The following is a 24,933-nucleotide window of genomic DNA, read 5'->3' on the forward strand; positions in this document are numbered from 1 at the left end:
CCTTGTTAAAAATGCTCTCTTAGATTGTGTTGTGTTTAAAACTCTTGGTATACCAACATACATGGCTCTTGTTATATTCCAAATACCAACTTTGCATACAAGCACACCATCAATTTTCCAGCAGCTAATGGTCTAGTACCTCTTTTACTCTGCATAGATTACAAGGGGGACTTGGAACTCCTGAGGCCACCAGTCTAGTTCACTGCACGACCACAGGTTGCATTGTGTGTACTGTGTGTTTGCATGTATTTACACTACTTTTGTTAGGGGTGACACCAAAATTCTGAAAGATCTTATGCTTATTTAGCTTAAAGTTACCCTTAGCTATGGCTACTAACTGAAGGTAAGAGAAATGTGAGCCTCAGTGGTAGTGTCAAAATGTCAACACCAATCCATATCAACACAGAATAAAACAGAACTACTCATGGTATTTTAGATGCACAGGAAGTGTATAATTAGTAGGAGTGAAATGTGTAGATGAATTATTATGTGACAATAGATGGCCTAGCAAAACAGTTAGGCTTTGGAATCAAGTAAACTGGAAAATCGATGGTGTACCTATACCAATATATATTTGTCATTTGTTATGTTCCCAAGGCCATCATAATATCCCAATATAAATTTATCTTTTATCTTCCAAACACCATTTTAATACACAAAAAAAAAATCACCTCATTTAAGTGGAGGGTGAATTTGAGAGGGAGGGAGGTGGCTTCTCTACTATACTCCAACTCAGTTGAATGAGGGGATTCTTTAGTCTTGCATGTTACGAAGCAACCTCACCAACTGCTGGTGCCATGAAAAAAAATGTACCCAGTACACTTTGCAACTTGGTTAGTATTGGGAAGGGCATCCAGTTGAAGAGATTATGTGGATGTTGGAGCATGACGCAGTTCTCCAACTCATCAAATCCTGTCAAATTGCCCAACCCGTGACAGCATGGAAAGCAGACAATAAATGATGATGATGGTGGTGGTGGTGGTGGTGGTGGTGGTGATAATGATGATGATGATGATGATGACAATGATGATGATGATGATGTCCATGTATTAGTATAGATTTATTAAAGCCTTCAAAAATCTGCAGTACACATGTTAGATACTCCTTGAGGTACAGAGATTGACAACAACCCCTATTTGAAACAGGCTTAATGTTGATCACTTACCTACACTCTTGCCTCCACAATCATTGAGAATTCGTTGAGCCCTGTCTTTAGCATCAGACGGAAAATTAGGTTCAGTCATCAAATCAGGAAAAACACAAAGGGTCACAACCTGGGTGGAGAAAGGAACAAAGAAGAAAAAAAGAACTTTTGAAAACAAAACAGAGCTAGAGGTGGTTTCAGCTGGGTTGGTATCAAAAGGGTTACGATACACATTAACATGAAGGTTTTGGTGGAAGGTTTTCATTTAGATCATTTTAATCCTTTAGTTACCATATTTCTGTCAACATATGCTGCCTCCGTTTCAAATAATTTTAAAAATAAATGAGGTATTTAATAAAATAAATTTCTCATTATTAAGCTGAGGTCTGGAACAAAATAACATAAAATTTTGATGGAAGATTATAATTTAGACCACTTTGAAACAGTAAGTTTATGTCATAGAACTCAGGGCAGCCTCAGGTGAGTTGGTATCAAAAGGAAGGACCAGCAGGGGCCTCAGTTTGGTTGTTATTGAAAGAGTTAAACACACACACACACACACACACACTGTTATATTCACTTTTACTTTTGAGGTGAAATTTTAACTCCTTCCAATCCGAATAATGTATCATCATCATCATCATCGTTTAACGCCCGCTTTCCATGCTAGCATGGGTTGGACGATTTGACTGAGGACTGGTGCAACCGGATGGCTACACCAGGCTCCAATCTAATTTGGCAGAGTTTCTACAGCTGGATGCCCTTCCTAACGCCAACCACTCAGAGAGTGTAGTGGGTGCTTTTACGTGTCACCCGCACGAAAACGGCCACGCTCGAAATGGTGTCTTTTAAGTGCCACCCGCACAAGAGCCAGTCCAGGGGCACTGGCAACGATCTCGCTCGAAAACGTATAATCCTTGTAAAACAAAAAACAATCTAACAAACAAAAAAAGAGAAGCAATCTGGTATCATAAGATCCAATCTTTATTGGTTAAATATTTAACAAATTACTTACTTGTCGTAGAAATTTAATTGGGCTTTGCCCTGTCGCATGGCAGTCACCAATATTGGCTCGGATTACTTCTGTGAATGGTTTTGGTACTCCCTGTAAAGTAGGATAAATTGAAAATTATCTTTAATAAAATGGCAAAAATCTTGTGAAAAATTTGGAATAAGAATATGTAACAGGGTTGATTAGAATAAAATCTGTGTGCTTTGGGAAGAAATAGGGAGGAGTAGAGTGTAACGGAGGGGATTAAAGAGTAACCAAGTGGATTACAGAGTAGGAGGATACACTAGAGAATAAGAAGATGGATTAGAGAGTAACCAGGAAGATTAGAGAGTAAAAGGATACCCTGGAAAGTAATAGGGTGATTTGGAAAGAAATAGGGTGGAGTGAAAAGTAATTGAGAGGATTAGAGAGTCAGAGGATACACTGGAGAGCAACAGGGTGGTTTGGAAAGTAATTGAGGAGATTTAGGGAGTCAGAGGATACACTAGAGAATAAGAGGGTGGATTAAAGAGTAACTGGGAAGATTGGAGAGTAAGAGACTGCACTGGAGAGTAAGTAAATTGGTGGATAAGGATGGATGGAAGCAGGAGTTGAATACATCAGGTGAGGAGGTGAAGGGTAGGAAAGTAGGTCCTTGATAAGGGTGGGAGGCTACAGGATATGGATGGAGTTTGTGATGTAGAAAGGTTTGAGTATGCATTTGTGTAGGGAACTATAGAAAGAGTGAGGAGGAGAGGGAGAAAGAGTTAGAGAGTGGGATACAGGGAGAAAGAAAGAGAAGTATTTGTATGTGTGAAAGATAGAGACATGTAAGAATAAAAGAGAAAGAGAATAAAAGAGAAAGAGAAGTGGAGAAAGAGGTTGTTTACAGTAGGGAAATAAGACAAGGAGATACTAGTGGGTGTGGAAGTTTGAAGACATACATACAGCCAGGCAGGTAGGGTTAGGGTTAGAGTTTATTCTCTGTTCTGGCAGTGTATGAGATTAGCATGTTTAGTGGTGAAGGTGTAATTTCGTCATCACTATCACCATCACTAACTCACTTTCCATCTCCTAAAGATTAAAATATCACCACCAGCATTAAAATACCTCTCATATATTATTGGAACAGCAAGAAAGTGGTAAACTGACCCAAAAACCTCCAGAAATAGACTAAAATCTACCAAAATACAGCAAAACCACAGAATGCCTTGGATAATTTCCAAGACACACTTTGTTCTTGCAACACATTAATTGTCCTTCTGAACCATTGTACATCACACATCAGCCTCCACCATATAACCAGTAGTAAAAGTAGTAATTGTAGTAGTAATAGTAGTAGTATTAGTAGTAGTAGTAGTAGTACTAGTAGGTGGTAGAGATGTCAATAACTTTTAGTGGGGATGATTATTATCATTATTACATTACTATTATTAAGGTAGCGAGCTGGCAGAGACATTAGCACACCAAACAAAATGCTTAGTGGCATTACATCTGTCTTCACATTCTAAGCTCAAATTTTTTCAAGGTCAACTGCCTCTTTTCCTCTTGAGGGTGATAAAATAAGTACCAGTTAAATACTGGGGTCAATGTAATTGACTTAAACCCTCTCCCAAAATTGCTGGTCATATGCCAAAATTTGAAACTGTTATTATTATTATTATTATTATTTTATGTTTGACTTCTGCTTTGTATTTGTACAAGTTGGCTCCAAGTCTCACCCAGAGACCTCAAGAGACAACAAGTTAGAAGTTCATGTTTGTGTTATGCCTAGGGTGCCATACATTTGGTCTTGCACAAAGTATTGTTCTAAGGAATGCTTAAGAAAATATAAGAAAATTATGAGTTTGTTTTAAAATTTGAGATTACTTAGACAGTATTTTACGTAAGATATGAGCAGTTCCAATGAGCACTATCTTTTGAACTTCAGCCATTTTGGGGTTTCCTAGTATCTGAGCTAGGTAGCAATCAACTCTTTTTGCTATCATTCCTAGGGCATCTATGACAACAGGTATTATTTTAGTCTTGAGGTTCCACATTTTGCCAATTTCTATTTCAAGATCTTTATACTTGCTCAGTTTTTGGTAGGTCTTGACAGATACATTTACATCGATTGAGGTAGTCATATCAATAAGGAGGCATGATTTTTGTCTGAAGTCTTTCAGTATGATGTCTGGCCTATTCGTATCTATTTTTCTGTCAGTTTGAATGGTGAAGTTCCAGAGGAGTGCGATGTGATCATTTTCAAGCACTGGAGTTGGTTTGTGTTCCCACCAGTTTTTATCATGGGGCAAGTCCAGGTTTTTTCAAATTACCCAGTGAATATATTGTGCTGCTCTATATATTGTGCCTGTTAAGATACTCTGTAGGCACAAGAAGACTGCACATGGAGACAACATGATCAATGGTATTAATAATAATAATGGTTTCAAATTTTGCCACAAGGGCAACCATTTTTGGGGAGGGGATAAATTGATAGGGTTTTTCTAAGGATGTGGGCAGTACTTGTTAGCACAATTGTTTAAATTTCTCTGAGACATGGTTTCTCCTGGGATATTATCAAGATGTTTTTGACATCCCTTTCTTATCATACCTAGGGCAACCATAATAACAGGAACAGTTCTTGCTTTAAGATGCTACATCTTTTGTATTTCAATTTCCAGGTCCTTATATTTACTTAATTTGTCAAATTCCAAATTTTTCAGCAACAACCACTGCTCCTCGGCTCAAAAAAAATGAAATTCACCCATTCTGTTGCCAGTTGCAGTAAACATTTGCTAAGAGATTGCTGAACAAGTCTGGCATATAAGCATAAAGCTCATAGGACAGACCATCCAAACCAGGCAATTTACCCTTCGTGCAGCTAGCCACTGCTACCTACATTTCGAAGGCTATTATTGGCCTTTCATAGCGCTCCATCTCCATCACTGAGAGACGCGGTAATCCATCAAGGTGGGACATGAAATCCATCCTGTGACCTGGCTCACTGCTGTTCCTGCACAGTTGAGCAAAGCACCACTGAAAGGCTGCACACATCTGTCTCGGATCGGTTATTATTTGCCCTTTGTGATCCAGCAAGGATTAGATCATGGATTTATTGCCACACCGTGACTCTGCCACTCAGGCTCATTGAACAACTTTCGTCCCTTTGTGTCTAAGTGCTTGTGCTTTAGCTCTGATAATGCAACCTTCATGTTTCACATTGAAAAATTACTTGAGTGCCAACCTCACTGCAAGCACATCGTATGTGAATCCTTTTCTAAAAGCCTCATCTTTTTGACTATCCCTGCCTCTACTCTGTTTCTTTCTACTGCTAGTCCTTTGAAAAGCCTTATCGATTCTATTCTAATCGCCCTTTTCAGAGCAAACCACCATTTCTTCTTGCTTATTGCTCCCGTCAATGCCCTCTTGATTAGTTCACTAATCTGGTCACTGAAATCTTTAGGTGCCAGCAATGATGTGTTCAGCTTCCAGTAACCAGGTCCCTGTCTATGAAGCCTATCTAAGTTGACTGTACAGATCACGAATTTGTGGTCTGTGTAGTTGACCACTTTAAACTGTGGACAACCTATGCTATCCTTATCTGCTGCTCTATAGAATACTCTATCTAGATATGATCTGCATGAACCAATGCAGTTTGACCAGGTCTACACTGGCACATCTGGGAAATCCAGTCGATACCTGTCAGACAGTTGGAATCGTCTGAGCACCCTCCTCTCCTATCTGCTAAACCTACACAGTCCCATCTTACATCTAAAATTCCATTCCAATCCCCCACTAACACTAAACAGCAAGAATTCCCAGGAAGGTTTCCAGTTGTCGGAAGAAATCTGGTCATCTGCCCCCTGTCAGGGCATACTTATGTCCAAGACCACCAACTTATCTTCTGGATCCAGGAAGATCGTTCTTATTGCAAGATCCAGAGTTTTCCAAACCATCATGGCAACTCTGCCTCCCACTCCTGGATGACTTGGAAATGCATACACCTCATGAGTCAGAAGTCCTGTGAGTCAGAAATTCTGGTTTCACTAATGGCCATCATGTCAACATTCAGTGCCTTGAGGTCACTGAGCAGGTAACCCTGCTTCCAAGATGACCCCAGGTCATGTACCTTCCCGCTGCCTATTCTGTACATGAATCTGCTGAAAGTGCTGCTGCTGCTGCTGCTGCTGCTGCTGCTGTTGTTGAAGTAAGGAGGAGAGGTGCCCGCCTCTCTTTTTCTTTCAGTCTAGGGCAGAAAGGCTTTTAGATGATTAGTTGAAAAGCAAATGTGGCAATTTGCTTTCCTTCCATGTACCCTGACTGGAATTATGCTGCATCCAGGAAGAAGAATCTGGTCTATGTTCTTTTGTGTCATTTGAATGAGGAGTTTGATGGTCATCCTAGACCAGTTCTACTTTTTGGTCTGATAGGCTTTGAGGATTTTCGAGTTTACCTCTAAGTCTATCGTCACTGCAGCCATTAACCAAGGAGTGGCTATTCCTGGAAACACCTGCTGAATGATAATTTTGACTAGTCTCTGGCTGCAGTAGAAAGGAACCAACAACAGCTCCTCGCTTTTGGGGGGATTCAAAGCGTGGAATATAGCTTCTTCTTCAGTGCGGAATCTAACGTATTTTGAGTAATGCATTATGAGTTTCAAACAAGAAATTGGAGACCTCAAGTGGATGACATGATCCATGAGTGCACACACACACACACACAAAGAGAGAAAGAGTGCTTCATGGTAATGTTACGTCAGATGTCGATGAACACAGAAATTAGTGCATTCAAACACTGACCTAAATAAATAAAATAGTAATACTATTTATTTCCTTTTGCCTGACGTTGCTAAGTAGAGAAATTAAAAGTGGGGAGGCAGTTTACTCAAATACAGGCCACATAAGTATAGAGATATGTTCACAGATACATATATGCATAAATGTGTATACACACACACACACACACATATATATATACACACACATGTATATACATACATATATATACACTTACATACACACGCACACACACACACATAGACATACTTACGTGTCTGTGTATATATATATATATATATATGTATATATGTGTGTGTGTATCTGTACATACATATGTATGTGTGTGTGTAAATACATATATATATATATATATATATATATATATATATATACATACATATATGTATTTATGGATATATGCATACACATATATGCATATATATAAATATATTCATACATATGCATATATATATATATGTATATATATGCATGTATATAAATATATATGTATACATATATATATATATATATATATATATATATATATATATATATACATATGCATATATATAAATATATATGTATACATATATATATATATATATATATATATATATATATATATATGTATGTATGTATACATATGCAAATATATATATATATATATCATCATCATCATCATCATCGTTTAACGTCCGCTTTCCATGCTAGCATGGGTTGGACGATTTGACTGAGGACTGGTGAAACCGGATGGCAACACCAGGCTCCAGTCTGATTTGGCAGAGTTTCTACAGCTGGATGCCCTTCCTAACGCCAACCACTCAGAGAGTGTAGTGGGTGCTTTTACGTGTCACCCTCACGAAAACGGCCACGCTCGAAATGGTGTCTTTTATGTGCCACCCGCACAAGCCAGTCCAGCGGCACTGGCAACGATCTCGCTCGAAAATCCTACAGGAGCCAGTCAGGCGGTACTGGCAACGGCCACGCTCAAAATGGTGCATCTCATGTGCCACCCGCACAAGAACCAGTCCAGGGGCACTGGCAACGATCTTACTTGGCTTGCCGGGTCTTCTCACGCACAGCCCATTTCCAAAGGTCTCGGTCCGTAGTCATCGCCTCGGTGAGGCCCAATGTACGAAGGTCTTGCCTCACCACCTCAGCCCAGGTCTTCCTGGGCCTACCTCTTCCACGGGTTCCCTCAACTGTTAGGGTGTGGCACTTTTTCACGCAGCTATCCTCCTCCATTCTCACCACATGTCCATACCAGCGCAATCGTCTCTCTTGCACGCCACAACTGATGCTTCTAATGTTCAGCTTTTATCCAGATATATATATGTGTGTGTGGAGGCGCAATAGCCCAGTGGTTAGGGCAGCGGACTCGCGGTCGTAGTATCGTGGTTTCGATTCCCAGACCGGGGCGTTGTGAGTGTTTATTGAGTGAAAACACCTAAAGCTCCATGAAGCTCCGGCAGGGGATGGTGGCGAACCCTGCTGTACTCTTCCACCACAACTTTCTCTCACTCTTACTTCCTGTTTCTGTTGTGCCTGTAATTGGAAGGGTCAGCATTGTCACACTGTGTCACGCTAAATATCCCGGAGATCTACATTAAGGGTACACGTGTCTGTGGAGTGATCAGCCACTTACAAGTTAATTTCACAAGTAGGCTGTTCCTTTGATCGGATCAACTGGAACCCTCGTCGTAGTAACCGACATAGTGCCAACAGTGTATATATGTATATATTGATGTTGTTGTTGTTCTGAATCTCCCTGACTCTTTTAATGTGCTAGTTATCTGGTATTAAATTGATATTAATTAATATCCAATTTTTTACCCCATTGTTTAATATATATATATATATATATATATATATATATATATATATATATATATATATATACATACATATATATATATATATATACATTTATATATATATATATATATATATATATATATACTCTTTTACTTGTTTCAGTCATTTGACTGCAGCCATGCTGGAGCACTGCCTAGTACTTATTGTATCGGTCTCTTTTGCCGAACCGCTAAGTTACAGGGATGTAAACACATCACCACTGGTTGTCAAGTGATGTTGGGGGTACAAACACAGACACACAAACATATACACACATACATACATATATTATATATATATATATATATATATATATATATATATATATATATATATGAATACATACATACATGTGTGTGTATATGTGTGTGTGTGTTTCTAGCTTTGTAGCTAAGCTGTTTCCTTCATATGTCAGTGAGTACAGAAATTAAAAGTGGATGGTGAAGTATACTGAATTGTTGGCCACGTATATACTTATATATATACTTCATAGAATTAGTATTTCCTATCATTTGTTGACGCAGTACAGAAATTAGTAGCGAGAGGGGAAGAAGAGGAACAGGGAAGCCTATGTTGAACTATTAACCACATAGGAGGGAGATACATTTACACACACATATTGATATAGCTTCATAGCCAAGACTATTTCTGGCAGGTGAAGTTGGTGAGAGAAGAAACTAGTGACAAGAGGTGGATATATTCAAATATTGACATACAAAGTATTATAAACAAATAAAAACTTAATTTCTTCCTGGTGGTAAGAGTAAAACGTAGTGAAGTAGGTTCAAATACCGATATATATGTAGAGATAAAATAATGGTTTCTAATTTCGATGCAAGGCCAGCAACTTTTGAGGGGAGGGTGTAAGTGAATATCATGTGCTTGACTAGCGCTTTGCATTTTTGGAACCTGGAAGGGTGAAAGATAAGATTGACTTAAGCTGGGTTTTAACACAGAATGGGAAGAGCTAGAAGAAATACACCAAGGCATATTCTCAGACGGGAAAAAGACATTAACTAAATGGCTGATATTATTTTTAGAATTTCCAGCAAATAAGGGTGACAACTCCAAACATTTTTCAGCTATATTGTACCTCCTCAGTGACACAAAGACATCACAGTGCTTACCAAAAAGTAGTAGTCATGATGGGAATCACTGAATAAATGTACAAATTTGCATGATTTATTTCAATTCCGATTCTACACTTTACTTATTCTATCAATCTCTTTTACTAAACCACTAGGTTATGGGAATATAAACAAACCAACACTGGTTGTCAAGTGGGACAAATACAACACTGGTTGTCAAGAGGGACAAATACAACACTAACACAAAGACACAAACACATAGACAGACAGACAGAAACACACACACACACAACAGGCTTCTTTCAGTGTCCATATATCAAATCCACTCACAAGGCTTTTGTATGTCTAGGGTTATTCTAGAAGACGCCTAAGTTGATGTGCAGTGGGACTGAACCCAAGACCACATGGTTGAGAAACAAACTTCTTTAAGCACACAGTCATGCTGCGTGTGTGCGTGTGTGTGTTTGAAAGAGAGAGAGTGGGAGAGAGAGAGAGGGGGAGAGAGAGAGAGAGAAATCTTTCTTCTTTTTGTAACATTTTTCACAAGTCATCTCTATATTTTCTAAAAACAATATCATTAATATTATTACTCGATTCATACCAAGACTGCACAGCAATCCAGAGAGAGCTGTCTTTCATATAGTGAACTTTTGTTAATTTGGTTAAGTTCATATGCAAGGAGAGAAGAGAATCTAATTTTGACCTTTCCCAGAAAATGATCCTCTACCCCCAACAACATACAAATTTAACAACTCTAACAATTCAATCAAATCTATGAACATCTCTCAGTAATTTCTGCCAACCCAGAGACCACCACATTTTTTTTTTACTTGTTTTTGCTTGCCTTTATATAAGAGTCATTGTCCTATACCCACTTATGTCTACAACTGTCCAGTTGCATTGTTTTGTTATTTATGTATATAAATAATGTGACAATGAAACTCAATGTCACTTTATGTTAAATAAGTTGAATGACAATAAATAATAGCTAGTTTCCGACTGATGAATAATGTGCTGAAACACCCTTACTAACTCTTTACTGCTAAGCCGTGTGTGTGTGAATGTGTGAACACACATGCACATGTGTGTGTGTGAGTGTGACCTTAATTTAATAGTCACGTAACTAAACTAAATGATTAGATTTCTCTTTCTTTTCTTTCCTTCTCTTACTCTTGCTCTCTCTCATATATCTATATATCTGAAACAACCTATATATCTGTACATATATGTGCGTGCGTACGTGCGTGTGTGTGTGGACAGGAAAAGTTATCAGGGGAGTTCTAAGCACTTGAAAGACTATTGAAAGTTACTGGACACCTAAGATTACAGGTAGTAACCCACTACTCACATAAATCTTGCCAGGATTTAAGAACTGATTTATGAACATAAATCCTGCCAAGATTTATAAATCAATAATAATAGTAATGGTTTCAAGTTTTGGCACAAGCCCAGCAATTTCAGGGTGGGAGTAAATTGATTACATCGACCCCAGTGTTCAACTGGTGTTTATTTTATTGACTCTGAAAGGATGAAAGGCAAAGACAAGCTAAGCAGCACTTGAACTCAGAATATAAAGACAGATGAGATGCTGCTAAGCATCTTGGCTGGTGTGCTAATGATTCTGCCAGCTCACTGCCTTAGCGGGATGACCTGTCAGCTGCAGTTTCCTGACTGAGTAGAATGGGGCAAGCTTTGTTGGGCCACCTTTTCTAGGTTGTTCCTCTGAATGAGGTTGGTAGTGTCTTCCCTAACTAGGACAGCTTAGACACACAAGCAAAACCAAAGAAGTCTGCTGTCCCCCTGTGCCAACTGCAGTGACCATCTTACTCATGCCACCATCAAGTAAGCCTCAAGCTTGAGGCTTCTAGCATCATCCATACTTGCCTCTGTCACCAGCTGCTCATCGCCAATAGACTTGAGTGTAGAAAACAAAAAAGAGGAGAAAGTAAATGAAGGAAGAAGACTGAGATGGATTGAAGTTTGCGCTAAGATTTGTTTCCTGTGATCAGAAGGGTGTACAATGCTTCATCACATAACTTTGACTTATCCATGACTGGCCCAGTGGCAAAAAGGAGACTCAGGACAAGCTGCAGTGACCTGCTGCACTGACAGCATGGAGTGGGGCACCTTTGCAGTCAGCCCACTTGGATTTGTCCTTTTGTAACTAATAGCAGCACAAAGCACAAGACATGCCCTAAAATATGAGATATGGTCACACAGAGGATGTGTGACCAGGGCAGCCATCAGATGCTAGAACAGATGCTGTTCTTGATTTAATGAAGAAAGGAAGGTAAGGCAGGAATTAGTTGACATGCTAGTTAACCCATAGCTGGGACTCTAACAGGTGCTGCTACTCTAGATCAGAGTAGACCTGAGAACAATTGTGGTTAAACTGCATCTGGTAGTGGGGCCCTGGTATGGGAGTTCCAGGGTCTTGAGGAATGTGGAACCACCTTACTGCCTTAATAATAATAATAATAATAATAATAATAATAATAATAATAATAATAATAATAATAATAATAATAATGATAATAATAATAATGATGATGATGATGATGATGAAGATGATGAAGATGATGATGATGGTTTCAAATTTTGACAAAAGGCCAGCAATTTTGGGGGAGGTTGAAAGGATGAAAGGCAAAGTCAACCTTGTTGGAATTTGGACTCAAAATGTAGAGACAGATGAAATGCCACTAAGCATTTTGCTCAATGTGCTGGGTACAGAGCCAACAGTTTTGGAAAGTGGGTGGGGGATGGGTTACTCGATACCATCATTCCTAGTACTTGACCAGTATTTTATTTTATCAGTCCTGAAAGCAAAATAGCAAAGTTGACTCCAGCAGGATTTGAACTCAGAATGCAAAGAGCTAGAACAAATACCACAAAGCATTTTTCCTGATGTCTGAATGATTCTGCTAATAATAATAATAATAATAATAATAATAATAACCCTTTCTACTATAGGCACAAAGCCTGAAATTTGGTGGGAGGGGACCAGTTGATTATATCAGCCCCAGTGCGTAACTGGTACTTAATTTATCAACCCTGAAAGGATGAGAGGCAAAGTCGACTTTGGTGGAATTTGAACTCAGATCACAGTGGCAGATAAAATACAGCTAAGAATTTTGCCCAGCATGCTAACGATTCTGCCAGTTCACTGCATTTATTATACTAATAATAATAATAATAATAATAATAATAATAATAATAATAATAATAATAATAATAATTACTTAAAGAGGCACAAGGTCACAAATTTATTGGGAAGGAGTTTAGTTGATTATACTGACCACAGTAACTGATTGGCACTTTAATTTCATTGATCCCAGAAAGATGAAAGGCAAAGTTGACTTTAGATGGATTTGAACTCAGAACATGAAGAACTGGGTACAATACCATACACAATGGCACAAGGCGATGTAGTCTAATGGCAGATAGAGTTCAGATGTAGGATTTGAATTTCTAAAGAGCCATAGACTAAAAAGCAGCGCATAATATAACGTCTGATTCTACGAACCTTATTATTCTCATACTACAGCTTGTGTTCTTAAGACATACGTGACCATCATAACTTCGTTAATCTTTCTTAAACGTTTCATGCCAATATCATAAATCATTACGTTGACACACACACACATATATATATATATATATATATAAGCAATGTTAATTCTCTAAATGAAGTATTAACAGTAACTGCACGATAATCATCATCATCATCATCATCATCATCGTTTAACGTCCGCTTTCCAAGCTAGCATGGGTTGGACGATTTGACTGAGGACTGGTGAAACCAGATGGCAACACCAGGCTCCAATCTAATTTGGCAAAGTTTCTACAGCTGGATGCCCTTCCTAACGCCAACCACTCAGAGAGTATAGTGGGTGCTTTTACGTGTCACCCGCACGAAAACGGCCACGCTCGAAATGGTGTCTTTTATGTGCCACCCGCACAAGAGCCAGTCCAGGGGCACCGGCAACGATCTCGCTCGAAAAACCTCATGTGTCACTCGCACAAGAGCCAGTCCATGGGCACTGGCAACGATCCGCTCGAAAGATTTCATGTGTCGCCCGCACATGAGCCAGTCCGGGGGCACTGGCAACGATCCCGCTCGAAAGATTTCATGTGTCGCCTGCACATGAGCCAGTCCGGGGGCACTGGCAAACGATCCCGCTCGAAAAAGCCTCATGTGTCACCCGCACAAGAGCCAGTCCAGAGGCACTGGCAACGATCCCGCTCGAAAGACCCCATGTGTCGCCCGCACACGAGCCAGCTCGGGGGCACCGGCAACGACCTCGCTCGAAAAACCTCATGTGTCACCCGCAAGCCGGCCCAGGGGCACCGGCAAAGTGAAGTATATTGCCACTTAAGTGTGGCTGACCCCTAGGGGTGGATGTTACTGTTGCTTTTAGCCCCAGGAGGACATCTCCTCCAGCCAGCTTTATATATATATATATATATATATATATGTATGTAAGTATCTTGAGAGAAAAGCTGAACATAAGAAGCATCAGTAGTGGTGTGCAAAAGAGACGATTGCGCTGGTTTGGACATGTCGTGAGAATGAATGAGGATAGCTGCGTGAAAAAGTGCCACTCCCTAACAGTTGAGGGAACCCGTGGAAGAGGTAGGCCCAGGAAGACCTGGGCTGAGGTGGTGAGGCAAGACCTTCGAACATTGGGCCTCACCGAGGCGATGACTACTGACTGAGACCTTTGGAAATGTGCTGTGCGTGAGAAGACCCGGCAAGCCAAGTGAGATCGTTGCCAGGGCCCCTGGACTGGCTCTTGTGCGGGTGGCACATAAGATCTACCATCCTGAGCGTGACCGTTGCCAGTACCGCCTGACTGGCCTTGTAGGGTTTTCGAGCGAGATCGTTGCCAGTGCCCCTGGACTGGCTCTTGTGCGGGTGGCACATAAAAGACACCATTTCGAGCATGGCCGTTTTTGTGCGGGTGACACATAAAAGACACCATTTCGAGCATGGCCGTTTTTGTGCGGGTGACACGTAAAAGCACCCACTACACTCTCTGAGTGGTTGGCGTTAGGAAGGGCATCCAGCTGTAGAAACTCTGCCAAATTAGATTGCAGCCTGGTGTTGCCATCCGGTTTCACCAGTCCTCAGTCAAATCGTCCAACCCATGCTAGCATGGAAAGCAGATGTTAAACGATGATGATGATGATGATGATATATATATCTGTGTGCGTGTGTATTTTTATCTGTACTAAGTGAGTATATATATATATATATATATATATATATATATATATATATATATATATATATATATACTCACTTAGTACAGATAAAAATACACACACACATACTGAAACACACATACATACACCCATATGTGCATATATGTACATACACGTGCACATGCACACACACACACAGATAAATATGGATATATAAAGAGAGAGAAAGTGAGTGAAAGAAAGAGAAAAGGAGCACACATACAAATATTCACATATATATGTATGTACAGGTTCACATAACCTACATCCCCCTCCACACACACACCCATCTCCTCCCCACACACACCCATCTCCTCCCCACACACACCCATCTCCTCCCCACAAACACCCCACCACACATAAAGACACAGTTCTCAACATTGTTATACCTAGAACATGTGAACAGACAGATTCCGTTATGTGATGGTTACTGAAGAATAGAATTGACCATGGTAGGATTTGAGCTCAGGATATGAATAAAGGGACATGGCTTAATACCACACACACACAAGCAGTTATTCCACTCGCCCACTATCATAACTATTTGTAACATAAGTACAAGGTCTGGAAATTTCGGGAGGGACCAGTTGATCAAATCAACCCCAGTACTTCATGGATACTTCATTTTATCGACCCCACTCAAAAAGAAAAATGAATGTTAAAGCCGACTTCAGTGGGATTTGAATGTCAAATGTAAGAACTCAGAACACTTACTGCAAAGCCATTTGTCCAAAAACTTAACAGTTCTGCCCAATCACCACCACCACTTTAACAGAAAACAATAATTATACCTAACATAGAAAGAAAGCCATCATCATCATTATTATTATTATTATTATTAAGGTAGCGAGCTGGCAGAATCGTTAGCATTCTTGGAAAAATGCTTAGTGGCATTTTGTCCGTCTTTATGTTCTGGGTTCAAATTCCAACAGGGTTGATTTTACCTTTCATCCTTTTAAGATCAATAAAATAAGTACCAGTTGAGTACTGGGGGTCGATATAATCAACTTTTCCCTCCCAAAAAATTACTGGCCTTGTACCAAAATTCAAAACTATTATTATTTTTATTATTATTGGTTGTTTACATGTATTTGCATCAGCTCTCAATGGTTTGATGAATTTTGTTGGAAATGACCTGATTACCTTCATTAATTTTTGTTAGAACTTTAAATAAACCCCACTCCCACCCTGCCCAATTCCATAGTGAAGGCGGGGACTGCCAAATTGTACCTTAAAGGGCACAATTGTTATGATGCAATTTTTCCATACATCTGTTTTATTTTTTCTTTTATTTATTTTTGCTTCAAAATTATGGTGAGGTTAAAGCCTACAAATTGTGTGAATGAAGAGCTAGCAGGAGATGCTCCTAACAACTACCAGCTTCATCAGAGAGTGGAGGCTAGAAAATACCACAACCATCTCCATCACCACCACCACCACCAACAACAACAACGTTAACAAAATCAACGTAAACAACAGCTATGCTTGCAAAAGGGAGGAGAAAACAGTTATAATTCCAACTCACATACCAGCAAACAAAAGTAGTAGCAGCAACAGAAACCATCACCACCATCACCACAGCAACAAAAGCAGCAGTGACAACAGCAACAGCAGCAGCAGTGACAACAACAACAATAAGAAGAACAAGAACATTAATAACAAAGAAGACAGAGAGTTGTGGAGGCAAGTTCTTGGATAGACAATCTTTTGCTGGGTTGGCAGCATAAACAATGCAGTTCTTTAAGCTCTTATCAAGTGATAAGGAGAGAAAACACACAGAGAGGCTAAACGATTAGTGAAGCTGAATGGGAGAAGACCAAGTGAGGTCTTAGCAGCAATGGCCAGAAAGAGGGTCTCCACTTGCTGTATGTGGGCTAAAACCTGACAAGCCCAGATGGTAAGAGCCCTGGAAGAAATAGGAGCAGATATAGATCACGTGTCAAAGGCAAGACAATTCAAGAGCATGGAGGTCCTCTTCAAGAGTGAGGCATTCATATTGAATCACTCCATAGCTTCTCTACATGTAAGAGAGTTTACCCCTTACCCACTCTGTTTAGCAATGAGGACCTTTTGAGTTAAGATAGAAAGAGTTCCACCTGGGTTGGACATCTGATGGTCGCTGGCCTGTGTCACTCTGAAGGGTAGTGAAACACTACTTGAAGAGGGAGTTTTGGTTTAGGGCCACAGTGGAGATCCTCCTCCTGATCAAACCAAAGGAGGTGGAGAAGATTGCAGACTTAATCCACCAGTACAGTGGAGTAGAGCTGCAAATTGCAGTTGGGAGCAGACTCAAGGTTTCCTGCTCTTAACAAAAAAAAAAAAACAGATGAAAGGTGGCTCCCACTACTGCCAACACTACAGTTCCAACAACAGCGAAAGTGTACAGCAATAGCAGCAACAGCACTAGTAACAGCAAAGCAGTTGTTAATTGACTCGTACTTTATATTCTTTTCTGCTCTAGGCACAAGGCCCGAAATTTTGGGGGAGGGAGTCAGTTGATTAGATCGACCCCAGTATGCAACTGGTACTTAATTCATCAACCCCAAATGGATAAAAGGCAAAGTCAACATTGGTGGAATTTGAACTCAGAACATAAAGACAGACGAAATACCACTAAGCGTTTCACCTGGCATGCTAATGTTTCTTATTTCTTTATTGCCCACAAAGGGCTAAACATAGAGGGGACAAAGGGATTAAGTCGATTACATCAACCTCAGTGCATAACTGGTACTTAATATATTGACCCCGAAAGGATGAAAGGCAAAGTCGACCCCAGCAGAATTTGAACTCAGAATGTAGCGGTAGATGAAATACTGCTAAGTATTTTGCCCGGCGTGCTAACGTTTCTGCCAACTCGCCGCCTTACTTGTACTTAATATTATTAACCTGGCAGTGATGAAAGGCAAAGTTATCCTCATCAGGATTTGAACTCAGAATGTAAAGAGCCATCAAGATTTTGCTGATGTGATAATCTATTTTTAGACTTACATTGTAGAGTAGGTGTGAAAGGCCAGATCTGGCTAATTTTAAAACAGGTAGAATATTTAGACTAGATATAGCTAGTTTCAATACTGACAGGTCAATTCTTTTGATACCATAAAACCTGATATTGTGATACAAACTTCCTGCTTTGAAGTAACCTAAATTACAACTTTCCATCAAGATTTCATGTTAATTCATATTCTAAATACCAGATCAATAATGATAAAATTTATTATACTAAACTCTTCATTGTGTTCAAAATTATTTAATACGGTGGCAGTATATTTCAACAGAAATATGTTAAGAAAAGGGTTAAATATTAATATAATTGGTTTAAAATGAAGACAATGATCTAATATGAACTGCTGCCAGACATTATACACAGGCAAGTTTTTCTAAGGAAATGCCAGCTGTTTCATGTATCAAATTACTTTTACCACGTTACCTCTGTTATTGCATTATTACTAGTACAAGGTTATTCATCTTCACACACCAGCAAATTAACATTTTTTTAATTGCAGTAATCTTCCTTTTATATATTTATTCTTGAAATATTAGTAAGATGCACACACTAATTATATCTGCATTATAGTGCACCACCAAGGTTAGTGAATTGTGGCATTAGAGCCATTGTTACTGCTACTGTTGTTGTCGGTGCTGTTTAACCCTAGATCATCCCTAATTGGATAGACATGGAATGAAAGGCATTCCAGTTGTGATCACCCAGTCTTTTTTGTGTGTATACAATCATAAAATAACCTATCCAATCCTCTAATGTCACTACCAACTGTGGCTGTGTGGAAAGAAGTTTGCTTCTAACCACATAGTTCTGGGTTCAGTTCCACTGTGTGACACCTTGGGCAAGTGCCTCCAACTATAGCCTTGGGCCAACCAAGGTCTTGAGTGGATTTGATAGATAGAAACTGGAAAAAACCCATTGTGTATGTGTGTATGAGTGTATATGAATATATGTATGTGTCTCTGTCTGTCTTTGTGTTTGTCTCCAATCACCACTTGACAACCAGAGTTGGTTTGTTGACATCTGCATAATTTAACATTTTAGCAAGAAAGACCAATAAAATGTATACCAGGCTTAAAAAAAAAGGACTGTGGTCAACATGTTCAACTAAACCCTTCAAGGCAGTACCCCAGCATGGATGCAGTCCAATGAAACATGTAAAAGATTATACATACATACATACATATATATATATATATATATATATATATATATATATACAAATTTGCAAACAGTACTGAAAGAACTTTAACTAATAAACAACCAATTGATTGATTAACCAGCACATTAAACAAATGATCATTTAATTAGTTGCTGTGCCAAAGGAGAGACATTAAAGCAATATTGTTAAGACATGCACTGGTTCAATTCCACTCTTTTATTATCATTCAACTGGTTCAATGTCCAACTAACTAATCGGTTGAAGGGTTTAGTTGAACATATTGATCCCAGTAAGTCGTTTACTTTGTTAAACAAACAAACAATTAGTTAATTGGATATTTAACCAGCTGACTAATAATAAAGGAGTGGAACTGAACCAGTGCATGCATTAATATTGGCATAGTGACTCTGCCTAGACACAATAAAATTTGTTCCAACACTCAAATTCACATAAAGAATGTTGCAAACCAAATGCAAAAACAAATTAGTTAGATAGTTAACCAGTTGACTAACAATAAAGAAGTGGAATTGAACCTCTGTGTGTGCATTACTATTGTTGGCACAATGACTCTCACAAGACGCAACAAAATTTGTTTCAACAAATAGACATCAAGAATCTTGCAAACCAAATACAAAGATGAAATGTATATACACACACACACACACACCAAAAATAAAACCAGTAAATGAATAAACAATACAAATAAATATATAAAAATAGAGTTAATTCAATGGTTTATGTAACAGGGGAAGCTCTCTGAGTTTACTGACAGCTTGTCTTCTCAGGATGGTTATTCCTGAAAGGTCGTAGTAACAAATAGTGAAGAATTTATCTGGAAGTTATTGAGGGTGAAGATAATAATAGAATGGTGTTTATCACCGAAATGATAGAATGTACGAGTTCTTAAAGTTTAGGGTTTGGATGTTTATTATGTTGTCCTTCATCTCCAGACATAATTGGATGTGTTTTATAACAGGAATTGGTGAAGGATAAACCACTCACTATCTATGTATACAAATATACATACACACACACATACTTATTTTTAGATTATTTAAAATGTGTAACTTATACGTTAAGGAATTTTGTACACTACCTCCACTCACTCTCTTTTTCTCTCTCACATACACACACACACCCATACATGCACACACTCACACTTGCACAAACATACAAACATATTCACACTTGCTCTCTTTCACACACACACACACATTCTCCCCACACAGTCACATCCACTCACACACATACTGATCTCCACACTCACACACAAATACTTTCATTATCCTCGACATTTTACATGCACTTTTCCGTTCCAACCAATGTTGGATGGGGGAGGGTGATTGTTGAATTAAGGGCAGTCTTGGATGGTTTGATAGTAAAAAGATAAAGGTGTCCAGGTGCATCACAAAATGATGTATGAGAACACAGACATGTGCTACAAATTACACAGATGAGTATGTGGGGAGAGGATGGGACAGGGTGCGTGTGTGAGTGTGCATCAAATTAAACCTTCTTCATCATCATCATCATCATCATCACTGTCATTGTTGGGATCATTTTGATGTTTACATTTCTTTGCTTGCACAGGTCAGGTGGAATTTACTGAGGTAGTTTTTCTATGACTGGATGCCGTTTCCTAATACTAACTACTTTACAATGTACTGGATGCTTCTTTTGTGAAGTCATTAAGTAACTTGTAAGATAAAAACAAGACCCATGACTGAATGAGGTTTTTAGTGGGGGGGGGGCAGATTCTACACCAGGTATTGAGAGGCTAAAGCATGATGGAGGGATAGGCATGGGTGTCTTACTATTAAGGAAATATGCAACTACACCATACTACATAAGGGTGGATGTAAGCAGCTAGAAAGCAAAGATGGTGGTGTCAAGATGTCAGAGCGTATTTTCAAGATAGAAGGTGAGTATCAGAGAGAATATGGAGAAAGGATCAGAATGGGAAGGTGACAAGTTTGTGAGAGTGTAAGAGAGCAACACATGGTTAGACATGGAGATAGAGATGAATGTAGTGAATGCTGAATAAAAGCAGAGGTGTGGTTGATGGTAAATATCAATATAGGAAAGAGAAAAGAAATAGGAGTGGCCCAAGAAGGAAGAAATGGTGAGAGGCATCACAGGAAGGAAGGAGAGCAGCAACGCCATAAATCTGTCAGCAGATGAGAAATAGTGAGATGATGTAATGGGGAGGGGAAATGGAAGGAGAGAGAGGGTCAGCGATGGGGATATGTACAGTGACAGAGATGGAGGTTTGAGTTATGTAAGGGTGGATATACTGAGTAGGGAATAAAAGTGGTGGTGAGCCATTGATAGAAGATATGAGAAGGTAAAGATGAGGTATGACAGTCCCAAGATGTGGCTCAGGAAACAATGTGAGATAACAGGGAGGCATAGAAAGATGTGATCAGTGGAAAATAAAATGGAAAGGGATGATATTAAGAATGAAAGATGAATGTTAAAAGGAAGTGGTTCCAAGAAGAGGTGAGTAAATGGTAGCAAAAAAAAAAATAAATAAAATAATGAAATATGTGGAATTCTGCTCTCATCTGATTATAGTAGCTAACTGAATAGTATTGTAGTAGAAGAGTGATGAAAAGAAGGATGTTAGGAAAATGAGATGTAGGGAAGGCTTCACTGGGATAGACTGTGTGCAGTGACAGGGCCCACTGGGTGGGTGGCCATAAACATACTGATCTTAAGGCCTTGCCTTTGCCATGACTGCAGGGTTTTCTCAAACACAGCGAATTGCCAGTTATATTGATGAGGCTCCATATCCCGAGATCAGCCTTCACTACTTCATCTCACGTCTTCCTGCAGCTTACCTACAATCCATATAATGTCCCATGTATCATGAAAACCTACAGCTGGATGCCTTTCCTAATGCCAACCATTCCAAGAGTGTAATGGGTGCTGTTGCATACCACTGACATGGGTACCATTTGCGTGACACCATTATCTGCCATGGCTGCAATTTTACTTGGCTTGATGGGTCTTCTTCTCAAATATGGCATAATGTCAAAGGCCTCGATCATTCATCATTACCTTAGTGAGGCCCAACACTTGAAAGGTGCTTTTTACATGCTACCAGCATGGGTACCAGTTACACATCACCAGCACCAGCCATAACTACAAATTCACCTGGCTTCACGGGTCTTCTCAAGCACAGCATATCACCAAAGGTCTCAGTCACTAGTCATTGCCTCTGCGAGGCCCAAAATTCGAAGATCAGGCTTCACCAACTCTCCCCATGTCTACCTTTACCACAGGTTCCCTCCACAGTTAGAAATTGGCACTTCTTTACACAGCTGTCCTCATCCATATGCATCACATAATCAGTGCATATAATATTTATATACACATTCCTACATATTTGCATGTATATATATATATATATATATATACACACACACACACACACACACACATGTATGTGTCCAAACCATACCAGCATGGAAATTGGATGTTAAGTGAAGGTGATGATGGATGATATATGATGGATGTATGCATGTGTCTGTTGGGACGTTTGTGTTTATCTGTGGTGTTCATTTGTTTATATCCAAGTAACTTAGAGGCTCATTTAGAAGCCAAATTTAAAAGTACTGGAGAAGATTTGATCAACAATACACCCCAAGGTGGCATTCCAGCGTGATCGTAGACCAATGACTAAAACCAGTAAAAAGGTTAAAGAGTCATATGGGAAAATACAAAAAGAGAAAAATTCTTCCTTGATTCTGTCCTTTTGTAATTTTTTCACAATCGGGGGGAAACCAGAAGTAGTTGATAGCTTCCGTTACCTAGGTGACCAAGTCAGTAGCATGGGTGGATGCCCTGAGAATGTAGCTCCTAGAATAAGAATAGCCTGGGCAAAGTTCAGAGAGCTCCTACCTCTGCTGGTAACAAAGGGTCTCTCGCTCAGAGTAAAAGGCAGACTGTATGATGCATGTTTGTGAACATGAGCTGTGACTGCTGAGGAAATGCGTAGGCTTGAAAGAAATGAAGCTAGAATGATCCACTGGATGTGTAATGTCAGTGTGCATACACGACAGAATGTAAGCACCCTGAGAGAAAAGGTGGACATAAGAAGCATCATATATGGTGTGCAAGAGAGATGACTGCACTGGTATGGTCATGTGTTGCAAATGGATGAGGACAGCTGTGTGAAGAAGTGTCACACAGTTGAGGGAACTTGTGGAACAGGTAGACCCAAGAAAACCTGGGATGAGGTGGTGAAGCATGACCTTTGAACATTGGGCCTCACAGAGGCAATGACAAGTGACTGAGATCTTTGGCAAGTGAGATTGTAGCCATGGCCAGTGCCGCCTGACTGGCTGCTGTGCCAGTGGCACGTAAAAAGCACCTTTCAAGCATGGTCGATGCCAGTGTTGTTTGATTAGCCTCCATGCCAGTGGCACGTAAAAAGCACCTTTCAAGCATGGTCGATGCCAGTGTTGTTTGATTAGCCTCCATGCCAGTGGCACGTAAAAAGCACCTTTCAAGCATGGTCGATGCCAGTGTTGTTTGATTAGCCTCCATTCCAGTGGCACGTAAAAAGCACCCATTACACTCTTGGAGTGGTTGGCATTAGGAACGACATCCAGCTGTAGAAACTCTGCCAGATCAGATTGGATCCTGGTGCAGCCTCAGTCAAACCATCCAACCCATGCCAGCATGGAAAGCAGACATTAAATGATGATGATGATGATGATGATGATGATGATGATGATGATGATGATGATGACAACTGCAGCTGCAGGAATGCCAGTTCCCATATTCCTTCCCTTGTCTGTTGACTCTCTCTCTCTCTCTCTCTCCCCCTCTCTCTCTCACGTACATGCGCTTTCTCACTCTCTATTATCCACATCATCTAGTTCTCTGAAAGACAGATAGAATTCAGGCTGTGATTATTTGTTACATTCTTCATCTGCTCAATATTCTTAAAGAGTCAGCTAACTCAGGAATTCATCTGTTCTGCTGTCTATTTTTACCTTCTGACAAAATTCAGCTACCACCATCACAGCTCAAGGAGCCATGCACTCTGTTAATGAATGTTCAAATATCTTATTGACGCATGATGTCTACAGACATCATCATAATCAACAATAATATTTAATGTCCTTTTTTCCATGCTAGCATGGGCTAGACAGCTTGACAGGAGCTGGTAAGGCCAGGCTCCGTAGTCTGTTTTGGATTGATTTCTACAGCCTGATGCCCTTCCTGACCCCAACTACTTCACAAAGTAGACGAGGTGCTTTTTATGTGGCACTCACCAGTTTGGTTTTTATTCTTTTCTACTCTAGGCACAAGGCCCAAAATTTTGGGGGAGGGGGGCCAGTCAATTACGTCAACCCCAGTATGCAACTGGTACTTAATTTATCGACCTTGAAAGGATGAAAGGCAAAGTCAACCTCGGTGGAATTTGAACTCAGAACATAAACACAGATGAAATACCTCTAAGCATGTCGCCCGGCGTCCTCACATTTCTGCCAGGTTGCCGCCTTCCAGTTTGGTTTTTATGTGGAACCAACACCAACATGCTTTTCACATGGTACTAGCACCCACACTAATGTTTTTTACCTTAATAAATGCCATTCTGATTTCTTGATTACCATTAAATAAATACACCTCATCAAAGTGTTTCCTCATTTTAGAAAATGTTAAGATCAAGTTAGTT

General features: G+C 39.7%; 1 protein-coding gene across 1 annotated transcript in view; it reads right to left on the reverse strand.

Moving 5' to 3' along the window:
* The window catches only part of LOC106869325 (alanine aminotransferase 1), a 54,359-nt gene that overhangs the window by 14,954 nt on the left and 14,472 nt on the right, over window positions 1-24,933 (reverse strand). Inside the window, exons 2-3 of the mRNA XM_089364517.1 lie at window positions 2,160-2,249; window positions 1,166-1,274 (exon numbers count right to left, since the gene is read on the reverse strand). Of these exons, the coding sequence (XP_089220643.1) occupies window positions 1,166-1,274; window positions 2,160-2,249 (199 nt within the window). The remainder of the gene's footprint in view (window positions 1-1,165; window positions 1,275-2,159; window positions 2,250-24,933) is intronic.

Source organism: Octopus bimaculoides, chromosome 16, assembly GCF_046866305.1.
Source record: "Octopus bimaculoides isolate indiv1 chromosome 16, ASM4686630v1, whole genome shotgun sequence".
NCBI lineage: Eukaryota > Metazoa > Mollusca > Cephalopoda > Octopoda > Octopodidae > Octopus > Octopus bimaculoides.